The 13742-nt window shown below is 38.8% G+C and overlaps 1 protein-coding gene across 3 annotated transcripts in view; it reads right to left on the bottom strand.

The window, feature by feature from the left end:
• The window catches only part of LOC127660867 (ninein-like), a 30515-nt gene extending 17252 nt beyond the window's left edge, over positions 1 to 13263 (bottom strand). For all 3 annotated transcript variants that reach the window (XM_052151314.1, XM_052151315.1, XM_052151316.1), the window contains exons 1-11: positions 13084 to 13263; positions 8360 to 8551; positions 6887 to 6974; positions 5122 to 5282; positions 3480 to 3525; positions 3224 to 3396; positions 2874 to 3017; positions 2625 to 2783; positions 2398 to 2534; positions 1137 to 1277; positions 196 to 370 (exon numbers count right to left, since the gene is read on the bottom strand). In XM_052151314.1, the coding sequence (XP_052007274.1) occupies positions 196 to 370; positions 1137 to 1277; positions 2398 to 2534; positions 2625 to 2783; positions 2874 to 3017; positions 3224 to 3396; positions 3480 to 3525; positions 5122 to 5282; positions 6887 to 6974; positions 8360 to 8542 (1407 nt within the window). In that variant the 5' untranslated portion in view covers positions 8543 to 8551; positions 13084 to 13263. The remainder of the gene's footprint in view (positions 1 to 195; positions 371 to 1136; positions 1278 to 2397; positions 2535 to 2624; positions 2784 to 2873; positions 3018 to 3223; positions 3397 to 3479; positions 3526 to 5121; positions 5283 to 6886; positions 6975 to 8359; positions 8552 to 13083) is intronic.
• Positions 13264 to 13742: the final 479 nt, after the last annotated feature.

Raw genomic sequence — 13742 nt, 5'->3', positions numbered from 1 at the left:
TGACAGTTTTCAGGAATAATATACAACACATGCAGAGCATGCGACAAGTAAACTATTTTAAACTAAATTTATAAATTTTAAGGTTTAATAAGTGCTTTTCCAATCTCCAAAAAATTATTCAGGCAGACAAATCGCTATTTATGGTGAATCCACCTCTGCAATGAATCAAAATATTCAGTGCCAAGTTCTGATTACTTTCATGGTGAGCATTAGGTGTTCTCGTAGGACATTTTCATCATCTCGCATCTTGCCAATTTCCTGTTCCAGTTCTTCTCGTTGCTGATTGGACTGTTGCTGCACAAGCTCCACCTCTTTACTTAGCTCTGCCCTCAGAGCTGTCATACTCTCTTTATATTCCTGCTCCAACTTCCTGCACATAATTGCATGCATGGGCACACACACACACACACACACACATGCACATAGCACTCATATGAATACACATGCTCATGCCCACACACAAGCGCAGACTAGGGCAGCACAATTATGATTTTTGTTTTATTGTTGATTATTTCCCTTGAAATTTTCCCTAGATTAATTATAAAATACTTATTTTGGGTGGATCAACTGCATGCCATTTTTATTTAGGCTACACATGCAAAACAAGCTGAGAACTTTAAGAATTTTAAATGGTCAACTTTACATTGGGCATCTCAACAGCATAAAAAACTAAGCTGTTATTGAAATAGTGTATAAATTATACACAGAGACGAGCAACAGAATTGGTTACAATACTCTGCCGCTGCAAAAACATAAGTTAAATAGAAAATTGACAACATGAGTAGACCTACATTGACTGCTATAATTGACACTTTTCACAATTAGTTAATTGTGGCAGCTGTAAAATCTCAATTATTTATTTGATTAATTGTGCAGCTCTACCGCAGACCGTCAATGTCCACAGAACAAGTGTTTATGAAGCAAGTTTTTGCAGGTGAACACAGACATTTATGAGAAAAAGGTCATATCACAGATGATATGCAGGGAGAAGAGAGTGAGCAATTTAAATCTATAAGAGCTAAAATAAAATATCATAAAAATCATAAAGGGGTGAGAGGTCACCCAAGGTAACAGGTTCATATTGGTTTAATTATATATTAGGAAAAACGTGTAGCTTATTAAAAGTGAAAGTTTACCTGAGATTGAGTTCATTATTGCGCTCAATAGCAGCATGGTGGTCATCCACTTCAGATGCCAGCTGAGACTTGAGCTTCTCTGCTTTGTCCAGATCAGAGCGAATTCTCTCCTTCTCACATCTTTCCAGGTCAACACACTCACTGACAAACAAAGAATGATACATTAGCAGTAAAACGGAACTCTGATGGTTGTAGAATGATCTAGAGTGAGAATAATGAGCGAATGGAGTGATCTGAATAGAGTTAGAATAACGAGCTGAACTGTGGTGAGCTAGAGTCAGTTAGAATAATGAGCGGGATTAAGTAGAAATAATGTGCTGCAGTGATCTGGAGCAAATTGGAATGCTGCACTGGAATGAGTCAGAATAGTGAGCTGGAGTGAGTCGGAACGATGAGCTGGAGTGATCCAGAAATGAGCTGGAGTGATCCAGAGTGAGTCGGAACGATGAGCGAAATTGTGTGTCAATTTTCTATTTAACATGTGTTTTTGCAGCGGCAGAGTATTGTAACCAAGTCCGTCGCTCGTCTCGGTGTATAAATGTACACAATACTTGAATAGCAGCTTTGTTTTTTATGCTGCTGAGATGCCCAATGTAAAGTAGAGGGTGTCAGAATGATCAGCTTGAGTGATCTAGAGGGTGTCGGAATGATGAGCTTGAGTGATCTAGAGGGTGTCGGAATGATGAGCTTGAGTGATCTACAGTGAGTCTGAATGATGATTTGGAATGATCTAGAGTGAGTCGGAATGATCTAGAGGGAGTCGGAATGAAGAGCAAGATTGATCTGGAGTGAGTCTGGAGTGAGTCAGGAATGAAGAGCAAGATTGATCTGGAGAGAGTCTGGAGTGAGTCAGGAATGAAGAGCCAGATTGATCTGGAGGGAGTCAGGAATGAAGAGCAAGATTGATCTGGAGGAAGTCTGGAGTGAGTCAGGAATGAAGAGCAAGATTGATCTGGAGTGAGTCGGAAAAAGCATGTTATATAGGGATGCACAATTAATTGTATTTTAACTGCTATCTCGGCTTCTGCCTCTCACAACAGTCTGCAATATTTGTGAGCTAACAAACAGAAAAGATCAGCCATAAAATAAAGTTACACTCATAAATACAACTCTTTTTTTTTATTATAGGCAGTCAAAGGATCTAGGCAGAGTCGAAATAATGAGCTGGAATGATCTGGAGATGGACTTCGAGTGCTCTAGAAAAATCTAGACAGAGCTTGATTGAGTTGGAATTAGCAAAAGTTCAGATTCATGGACTCACAGCAGATGTCTGATTTCTGCCTTAAAGCTCACTAACGCCGCCTGGTGGATTGCGTTCTTAGAGCTCAGTAGTTCATTCTCTAGAGCAAGAGTCAGCTCTGATAGATTCACTTTGCCTTCCAGATTAAAATCCAGAGCCTACAGACAGAGACAGACAAAAAAGTTTGTTAAAAATATCCCAGATTAAAGGTTGTGTAGATGCTCTGTGCATTTGTGTGTGTGTGTGACCTGCAGGATCTCAGAGCTGTTGTCTACTCCTCCTTCCATCCACCTGTAGAGCAGAGTTTCAGTAGGAGCATGACCTGATCCATCATCCAAAACTGAAAACAGCTGCAGACCGATTGTACTGCTCAATGCACATGAGACCCTACGGCCAGTTTCGTCAAACTTGAAATAGAGAGAGTAGGATTGAGAAAAATATGTAATACAATCATATATAGGCATATTTAGTGTACCGCCTATTTGTAGGTGTGTTACCTGAGTTAAGTGGAGTCTCTTTAATTGTCTGTAGGGTGTAGAAACTGATGGTGTGGGTGGTTTGCTGTGGTTTATAATGTATGACACAAACTCCTGCACGTCCATCATGCTTTCATCAGCACACTGGTACAGATCCTCACCCACCTGAGTACATACAAACACATACAAAATAACTATGTTAAAGGATGCAACCAAATATTCAAGATCAGAAGGGACGAATCTTGGTGATTGAATAGAACAATACTAATTGACCAGTTTTCTGAATACTGGGGGATTTGTCCTCCTCCATAATATCATCAAAGTATTAATTCATGTAGCTAAAAATCCTGAGCATGCAAGTGTTTTTGTACCTCTATGCCTGTGTGCTGGCAGAGTGTGTGTAGCTGTTGCAATGTGGCCATGCCATTCATTGGTAGAGAGAGCTCACGGCAAGCATTCTGGAAACGTTCCTCCAAGTCACAGAGTGGCACTACATTGCTACATGGTGTGCTGGGTTCATCAGGGTTCCAAAGGTGCAGCTGACCTGCACACACGCACAGGTGTGAATCTCAGGCAATAAGGAGAGGTTGTTTGGAGGTCCTGAGTGTACCTCAAGTATGAACTCACCTTCTGCCTCAAACTCTTCAGAAATGCTAACGTCAGCGTTCCAGCGCTAAAAGACACAAAAATACACTTTCAACAATCAAATCATCCAGCAGGGTGCAGTATTGAGCAAAAGTGAGAGCGGCAGATATACACAAAAAGCTGTGCTACACAGACACGGAGAAGACACTTCACACATATAGCGATTCTATCGCTGGAGATAATAAGCGGCTGTATTTCTGGTCATGGTGGCCGTTCCTATTGCTGGATACACTAATGTTATTGGTGGGCTGCACAACTGGCCATAGGTGATGAAAAATATGATCACAAATGGGTTGCATTGCTGGTAAAAAGAAGTTCTTATATTTACATTAAATTTCACTTTTAAATCTTTCAAACTTTCAACTTTGTTGAGTCACTAGACACACTCACATCACCAGCAGTTGTCATGCAGCTGGTCATAGCCAGCTCTTACTGACAATTAATAATTTCCAGTCCCTGCAAATCACTGTGTGAACGCCCTTAAGACGACTGAAAAAGTAAAATGGCTCCAATTAGGCTCTTGTATTACAGCTTATGTAAATTCAACTATAAGCATGCCATTTGTTTTTAGGTTGGTTTCACCTGAATGCTTAGAGTTTGGGAGGGAACTCTGTTTGTACAAACAATGGAAGACAGGGGGAGTTTTTTGGAAACAATTACTGTATTTGCCATTTCATTGGTGACTCTAGTCGCAGAAAATACACACATCAACTTTAACAGTACAGTTTACTTATAACCTCGATATCAATAAAAGTACAATTTGAATGGAACAGTCCAGTCCCCATTCATTATAACTGCTTGCAAATATGACATAAACATTTCTACTTTTGAATTCCACAGAAGAAAGTTTGAACAAGTCAATTATACAAATCGTATTTTTGTGTAGAACTATTCAACCAGTGTTCTTAAAAGTGACACTAGCCAAAAGGTTGTGAAACTAAAAACAACTCAATCAACTATTTCCATATTGTTTTGTCTAGATCAGGCTGGAATGTGTGTATGTGTGCTTCATATGTGGACATTGAATCTCCACAGTCAATTTCTTGGGGTGCAGAAGCAGATGGAGAATAGGAGCAATGGAATTTAGGGGGTGGGCAGAGGTCATTGTTCATCAATAGAGGCCCCCCTGCCCCCCAAACACACATCTGCTGTCGTAGAACCTTAGGATTGTTCACACATCAGACTGTCAGAGTGAGCTTTGTGCAGCAGTGTGTTTGTATTAATGTGCACCTGCTGGAGAGCGTGGCCAGAGTCACACACAAAGCTCATAAGCATGCATGAATTCTATAAAAAAAAATCTTTTCATCACAAGCACTAATTGGCCAATGGTGTGAGCTCTTTAAAGCCAGTGGGATGTTTCTTCTGAGACTCTGAAATCTCATTAACTCGGTGACACACTAAACTGCTGTCAGAGCAGAGAGCGTGCGCACGCGCACACACGCACAAACTGTTTCTGATCGCTCAGATCAGGCAGAATTTGTCTGGGCTGGTTTAGAATGTGTGAACAAATTTGCATTGTTTCTAAAGGAAATATTAGTTTTAACCTTCAGCATTATCAGTGTGTTCAAATACCCATGATTCCATAAATGCCAACAAAAGAGAAGAATGTGTGTATGTTTATTACCTCACGTTTCCTGGGTACAGTCCTGTCATCAGTGTCTTGAGCATCTTCATCCTTCTCATCTTCAGCCTGTGTGTATGGATCTGTGTGTATGAACTCTGGAGCAGAACGGCGGCCATAACGTTTACTGCCCTTCACAAAGCGTGGCTGGACTTCTGGGGAATCTAAGGGAGAGATTAAAGGATTTGATAATTGTATCTGTCTATCTTTAATATACTGTCCAAGGGGGTCGGTCGGTCTCTCTCTCTCTCTCTCTCTCTCTCTCTCTCAATAAAATAATTAATATGGGCTCAAAAAACTAATTGTCTGCATACAACTCAAATAAAATTAAAAAGGAAAGTGTTCTAGTCAATGTCTCTTAAAAACTTGGGCCTGACAGGCTTAACTCAGACCTATTTTGGAACTGATATTGCAGCAAACTGGCATCTCCTGAGAAAGAATGCTGAAGAGGTTGACTAGAAACAAAGCAAACAATACAGCCAGAGAAAAACTGCTCAGAACATAGGAAGCACAGTGTTGAACCCCTTTTCGTGTGTACACTGCTGTTGGCATTTGGTTGGGGTCACATTTCTGACATTGAATAGAAACTTAAATGTTTTTTTATTTTTTACAAATGTTCCTTAAGGATCACTTTTAATATCTGTAGCTTTTTTGCCAAAAAATCTGTTATATATTTAAAAAAACATGATCATTTTCCACCCTCATTCTGACCCTCTGTCAGAAATGCTCAGTTTTGGTGCTGCTTCTTCTTTAAGACTTGACAGTACACGCCCACTGTTATGATTGGCTCTCTGTTTGACTAACCTGCTCTCTCTACATGCCATCTCACCGCTCACCACTACTGAGTGGGATACGGAAGTGATTAAAGGTAAAGTAGGCATTTATGTGATGTTGTGGAGGCGGTCAGATGCAAATGTCGACAAACGTTCGACGTCACAATGTGGAGGAAGTAGAGAACGAGTCATTTAGCAGCTTTATTTCAACAAATGCTCTTTTTGCTGTGAGAAGTTGAGACTTGGGGTGGGTTCTTTTGACTAGGGCCAGTAAGTAACACTTAACCAGCCACCCAGAGCACCCTAGCAATTGCAAAGCAACACACAAGAACACCTTAGCAACCACACACTGTAGTAATGCCCTAGTAACCACCCACAAGACTCTAGCAATATGCTGGCAAGTTTGTACAGGCAATAAACCCTCAAATTTTCTTCAAAATTTTAAAATATCTAGAATTTGTTCTAACAAAATCCAGGAACAGTTTCACTCTGTCAAACTTAATTGTGAGCTGTCAAAATTAGTGAGCTTGTTTTAAGTAACAATATTCTTCATTGTACTCTCACTGTTCTCAGAATAATCGTCCTTAATCCAGATTTAACCTCAACCTTGTCCTCTCTTCACTCTCTGAGCTCCCGCTGTCTTACTTTTAATACTTTTATCTGTTTTATTGGGATTTCTAAATGCAGAGCAGCAGAACAAACCAACGTCTTGCTGATACGATTATGTTACACAATACTGCCAAGCACATTAATTAGACAAAATATAAATTGTGATTTGTACAATTGGTTGTAAGTGAAGTTGTCCCAAGAAAATACAGTGGCAGACACTCAAAAATATTATATTAGAATAGAACATAACAGTCCTTAATTTACTGATTTTTTCTGATATTTGCTTGTTCATGAATTAAACCATGCAGGGTAATAAACCTTTGGGTATCAGTCCAGATCTTTAACCACTAGGCTACACTATGATGCTGATTAGGTTGATGTTGTACCTGGTCGTTCAGGACATTCCTGTGGATCATTGGTGTTGGTGCTCGATAACACAAGAATCAGAGCGTCTTTAAACTGCTCAAAATCCACCTGGAAAGAAAAACAATAATAAGAGCAATTCTTCACTCAATTTCTGCCCACTTCTACTCAAAAACTACGGAGTATGATTCCCCAAAAGACTGCTTGTTTTGAGATTAAAGGGATTGTTCACCCAAAAATTTAAATTGTGCCATCATTTACTCCAAACCTATATGACTTTCTTCTGTGGAACACAACTGATATCGGGCAGAATTTTAAAGATTGACATTTCCCTTCTCCTCCTCTTAAAGAACGAAAGTCATATGGGTTTGGAAAGACATGACGTTGAGTAAATGTCTGGAAAATGTAGGAAAATGACAGCTTCTTAAATTTTTAGGAGAACTATCAAGCTTAATTGGCAAGATTAACTTAAGTGTACATCGCCAATGCAATATTAGATACAATACATTAAGATCTAAAACGAATCGAATGCTTTAAGTTTAAAATCTCAAAACCATTATTTTCACCAGCTGCCATTCAGTCTGTCATGCACATATGTATTGAGTGAACATTAACAGGAGTGAATTCGAACTTTTACTCTCAACACGCATTGAAAGGATTTCAGCGCTTAACTTCACATATTAAAAGATTATCCTTGGGATTATAAGAATCGTTAATGTGAACGTTCAAACTAAGATTGCGGTTAAGTTATACATTTTGATTTACATATTAAAGGTGCTGCAAGTGATTTTTTTTTCATGTAAAGATATGCAAAACATTTTCCTACTCCCTGAAAGATATTACTGAAATAAGTGTTGTAAGAGATCTCAATGGTCTCTGTGATAGCTCTAGACTCTGTAAACAGCTAACAAAAATGTGTCTGCGGACAATGACATTTTTGACCTGTCAATCATTTTGCATGTTCTCATAGTGTTGTAGCTGCAACAAATTATTGAGATTTACTGACATTGTTCATAACAGTTGTCTGTTGAGGGTGCTATTTTGCTGCTGTTGGTTTTAATTTTTTTTTTTACATTTATGCATTTGGCAGACGCTTTTATCCAAAGCGACTTACAGAGCACTTATTACAGGGACAATCCCTCCGGAGCAACCTAAAGTTAAGTGTCTTACTCAAGGGCACAATGTTGGTGGTCGCGGGGTTCGAACCAACGACCTTCTGATTAACAGCCCTGTGCTTTAACCACTACACCACCACCAATAATGCTTTTTTGGTATCTTTGGAGTGCAGGTTTTGGAAAGAGGGGGTGTGGCTAAACCAACAGCTCAGTCTCATATAAATAGAACGGCTAAAATTGCTTACAGCTCCTTTAAAGCGAAATCCTAGTTTTTTGCATACCTTCTGGAACCTGGTACATGCATATCCCCTTTAACAGAAAGAGAGTGTGAATTAATAAACAAGGGAGTGTGTGTGTGTGTGTGTGTGTGAGATCTCTCACCCGTTCACTGAGCTGGTCCTGCAGTAATGCGTGTACAAGTGTGTTCAGCGTGTTCTCCTCCAGTTGAAGGGTGCGGCAGAGATCGGTCAGTTCCTCAGGACACAGAGAGCCCAAACCACTGCCATCAAAACTCTCAAAAACCTCTTTCAATTGTTCCTCATACTGATCCCTCACTCCATCCATCAGCCTTTCCTTTAGAAAGACAGAAAGTGAGTTACACCTTCCAACTTTCCAGATTTTGCCTGTTTGGGTGTATTGCCGAGCTTCACACTTAAAACAACTCAAACTCCCTGTTGTTGAAAACACAGAGGCAGGTTGCAGGAAAAGCCACCAAACAACAGACAAGGAAAACTACGAGCTCTAATGCAAGAGCTTCACATGAACACACACACTGTCACTTCTGCCAGAGAGGCTGTATTAGCGGTAAGCCATTAAAGCTCCATAGCTTTCATAACCCGAGAGCTTTCATAACTGTTTGCCAATTCATTTGCTTTCAATGACCTTTCCAGGAAGTAGTGATTACTGGATAAGGTTTGTAAAAATAAAATAAAATAAAATATATATATATATATATATATATCTTCACTAATTTGTGTCGAATTCAACGAAAATAATCTACTCAAGAAAATGATTCTCTCACATATCAGACATCACTATGGCTAGCAAGCAAGTTTTACTCTCTTTATGCACCACAATAACTAACTGATAAAATATTTTAGTTGAGAGGATAACGACAAAAATGTATAAGCACTATAGAAATTAAGATTTTATTAATTTCCTATTTTTTTGTAGACCTGGAAAACACAATTTGTTTTAATTTCCTGACATTTTTTAAGATATTCATGACAGTGGAATAACCTTAAAAGCTTGTGACAGTGATTAAGGCTCAATATGGAAGTTGGAGTCACAAATTTAGAAAGCACATAGAGGCCTAAAGCACCATTTAAGACACACAGAATCCTCTGCTCAGGAAGGGATGAGATCTGCAGTCTAAATACAGACCGGTACAAATATGATCATGAGGGTACACAATCTAAAATCATGAATACACAAACACACTTCTGCAGGGGTGCTTGGGCACATCTTAAAAGCTTCCAAACATCCATAAGTATGAGTGTGTATTGATGTATTATTATTCAGTGGATGGTGCAACACAAAAGAAAGGAGGAGTTTAATGTCCATCTGCTTCTTTACAATGACATCACTGGCCCTTCAGAAGGACGTCTAAGTGTGGCCAGGTGTTTATCTATTCAAGGAGAACACACAAAGATCTAGATTCTAGAGACACTCATAATAAATGGAGCAACATTTGCTCCTTGGAATTGATTTGGTTTTTCCATTATAATTTCAAGCCACATAAAAACCTACAGTGCATCATCAATTTATTTCATTTAATTACTTGTGAATTGAATCATTAAAATAATTTGTCAATGTGAGCAATTATGGTCACCTATAAAATCAAATCAACATCAAATACAAAAGTAACTGTAAACAGGGTCCCCAAACCTTTACACCAATGCATTTCTATGACTTTTCAAGTTATTTGTGGATTTTTATTTAATCACGCAACTCCGCAGGATCACTTTATATATAGCCTACACATCTGTGATTAAATCATAAAATAATACAAAAACATGTTCACCTTGAATCATGATTTATATTTCAGTGATTATTATCTTCATTATAATTATTACGTTTATATTTATTAACTATTTTTAGATCTTAATATGTATTAGTAATCTTCTGCCTGTTGTCATAGACTGATACTTGCCTGATGGTAAATGGAAAGGTGGTTGTATATGTTTTTTTAACCACTTCATTATTTTAATTGCAATTTGAATTTAGAAATGTCTTTCGTTTAAGTATTTTTTTAAGAAAATGAATTTAAATTTTCAATGCAAAATAACTAAAAGCAAGAACATTCACAGATCTCTCAGCAGGGATGTAATTGAACACACACACTTTTTTTTTTTATAAACATTTGTGAACATATTTCTTGCATATCGCCCAGCCCCAGGAGGTAACAAAACAAAGTCATTACTTTTCCGAACTGGGCTAAACTGGGTCCTGGTATGAAAGGTCATAAAACACCAACATTAAACCCACAATAACACACAATAATGTATTTGCCCATACAACGAAACACCCAACCGGTAGCCCATAATGGAGAGAATGCACAGATGAAGTAGATTCGTTGCCAAAGAGATGTTGCCCTTCACAACTGTTGAAAAGCCATCTTTCAAAAAAGTTGAACAACATACGTTTTAATTGTACTTATTTTTTTTCATTTTCATTTGAAATTTTTGTTAAAATAAATAAAAAAATACAGTAAAAAGTTTGAAATTAAGCCACCTTGCATTACTGTGTAGGCTATTGCTTAATGAAAATTACCCCATAGTACCACCTAGCGTCCAACACAGCAGCAATACTGGTCGATTAGTCGGTTTGAATGTGGACACCGCACTGATGTGAAAAGTATGATACTGTGGCAAGTCTACTATAAATCTCCACTTTCACGTTCTTCTTTTTAGCGATTCTCATTCTTTGTGCATGTCGCCACCTTCTGGGCAGGGAGGAGAGTTTGTAGATAATTTTTTAACCGACACCTATCATACCACTTCTGTAGACATAGATTTGACTACTGGAGCGCTGCCTTATGTGCTTTTTGGACCTTGAAATTTCTGGCCACAATTCACTTGTATTGTATGGACCATAGACTGTAAAAAAAGATGGACGACGCCCCTTCGCTCTTTTCCATTGGTGAGAACTGAAGCCGCCAGTGTCCTGATATGGCCTTATCTTGGGACTTGAGTCTGCGTAGTTGTGATTTCGGGACCAGACCTGCGCAGTAGTGAGCAGGAAGTAAAGCCGCGAAATCAAGGCCCCGCCCTCACTCTCGCTGAATCAATCGCAAGCACACGCCCCTGCACTTTTGACGGTGTGAAATAATTAATTATAGAAATGTTTATATTAAATTTAAAGCTATAATCTCCTCAGTCCTCCGAAGATCCCGAAAAAAGTCAGTTGGTGCTTCAGTGACTACTTCGCTCAGAGAACCTGTCAATCACAGCTGTCAATCATGATGTCACAGCACCATTTTTATAGCATCAAATAACTAATTAAAAACAAACTTATTTTGAAAACAAACACATCAACGTGATAGAAACTATCTTTGGAAAAAAGATATGTGAAGTGTAATTTAATTGTTTAGTTGGTCTCGCATCCCGTTGAATAACATGGGGAGGTGGGGTTTATGACCTATACTAGGACCAGTCACCGGGGGGCGATCAAGACGTTTTGGCTTCACTTTTGAAGGCTTGTGCGGCACACTTGGTATGGACCTACAGAGCTGAGATATTCTTCTAAAAATGTTCATGTGTTTTCAGAGAAAGAAAGTCAGTCATACTGGGATGGCACGAGTGTTAGAGTTAGGGGTAAATAATGAGAGAAAGTTTACCGAAAAATGTACAATCCTTTTAACAAATAAATACAGTGCTTGAATACATCTTAAATAACTGTCCAGTCCCGGTTACATTGCAAAGCTCTCGACTGTCGTGTCGACCTCTTATAGTTCAAAACCAGTATGATTTTCTTCTGTGGAACACACAAGGTGATGCAATGCAGAATGTTACAGATTGATAGTCTCAGTCACCACTCACTTTCATTGTTTGGCAAAATGATAAAATGTAGCCTAGATGAATGGCCACTGTCTGAGGCTAACATTCCAACATCACTTGTGTTCCATGGTAGAAAGAAAGACTTATGGTTTTGGAACAACATTAGGGTGAGTAAATAATGACAAAATTGTATCACTTAACTATTGATATCCGGACAGCTAAAGCTCACTACAGTGTCTGCAGAGACACCAAACCTATGACAACATATTCTGTTGACCCATGTAGATATTTATCAAATGTAAGATAACATTAGAAAACTGAGGAATGCTTTTCAATTTAAAATATTGGAGGATTTTGTTAATTGTAGTGCTCAATAGCAATTGCAGAGAATAAATAACAAGCCATACAGTTGGATAACATACTCCTCAGAAATCACAGAGTCCAGCGGGAAGACACAGAGGGACAAAGAGAGACACTGAGACTGAAAGACATGCAGACAGTCTGTGAGCAGATTAAGCATCTCAGAGGCAGACAAAAGACTAATTCATCACAGTGCATGGTGTTTGATGCGTATTCTTTCGCAAATAAAAAAACCAAAAAACATCACAACCATTATGAAACACTTCCACAACCTGTTGAAAACCAAAACTACTTCCCTACTCACATGGCCGCACTTCTGCAATATCAAACGTTCGAGGTCAGCGGTACATAACACTGACACTTAGCAACACATACACACAGCAACGCAACATTATAAACCCATACTATCACCATCACACACTTAGTTAAAGTGCAACTTCTTTAAAGGCTACACAAATAATTATTTTAGAAACATCACATTGAAGTTGACTGTTTATAATGAGAGGAGGTAATAGCTTTCACTGGGGGAGAAACATTGTGTCGGGCTCAAAGCCAACATTGAGTACTCTCTGAAAAAACTTGATTTTACCAATTATAAATTATAACATCAGATCACACGCACAAACTCAAACCAGATTCAAAGCAACCATAATTCAATATTAATGCTGGTGAATTCATGAAACTTTTCTGAGTGAAACTAATGTGATTTGCCACGAATGATCAAAAGTCAAACATCTCAGAACATACCCGTGCGGTTTCACAGATGCGCTCGCGCTCTCTCTCTCCGTTATCCGACTCTCAGTCCATTTAGTTTGATCTTGAGCTCGCTCTAAAACTGACCCGCCGTGTCTGTGTTTGGATATAATGCCGGAGATGAAGCTTTGAATGTCTGTGCTGCGGATGTGAGCGTTCGGGTCAGCGCGTAATATTGTGTGTTCAGTTATAATGGGCCGGTAGGGGCGATTTTGAAAGGCCCTATAGGAGGAAGAGGAGGAGACGTGTGGAAACACAGAGCGCAACAGCGCCTCCAGCAGGAGAGTGATGAAACTGCACACCTGTTGATGAGTTCTCATCTCTCTCGTCTCAAATTTAATACAGTGAAGATTTGTTTCTATTGCATCACTACTGGAATTCAACATTGTAGAGTAATACTAAAATTTATAGATATGATATAGTTAATAATACGCTTTTATCCAAATCCACTTACAAATGAGGAGTAAAACAGAAGCTAGTCATCCTATGTAGGCCGTAATAAGAGAAGTGCTTTAATGCAATGTTGCAAATTGCTCAGAGAAGAAGACAGTTATTCCATTAGTTGGATTAGGTGATCAGTGAGTGATCAAGTGCTCATGAAAGAGATGCCCCTTTAGATGATTCTTTAACGTGGCTAGAGAATCAGCTGCTCG

The sequence above is a fragment of the Xyrauchen texanus genome, chromosome 20 (assembly GCF_025860055.1).
Source record: "Xyrauchen texanus isolate HMW12.3.18 chromosome 20, RBS_HiC_50CHRs, whole genome shotgun sequence".
NCBI lineage: Eukaryota > Metazoa > Chordata > Actinopteri > Cypriniformes > Catostomidae > Xyrauchen > Xyrauchen texanus.
The sequence above is the reverse complement of the archived record's forward strand: the minus strand, read 5'-3'. Positions and strand labels throughout refer to the sequence as shown.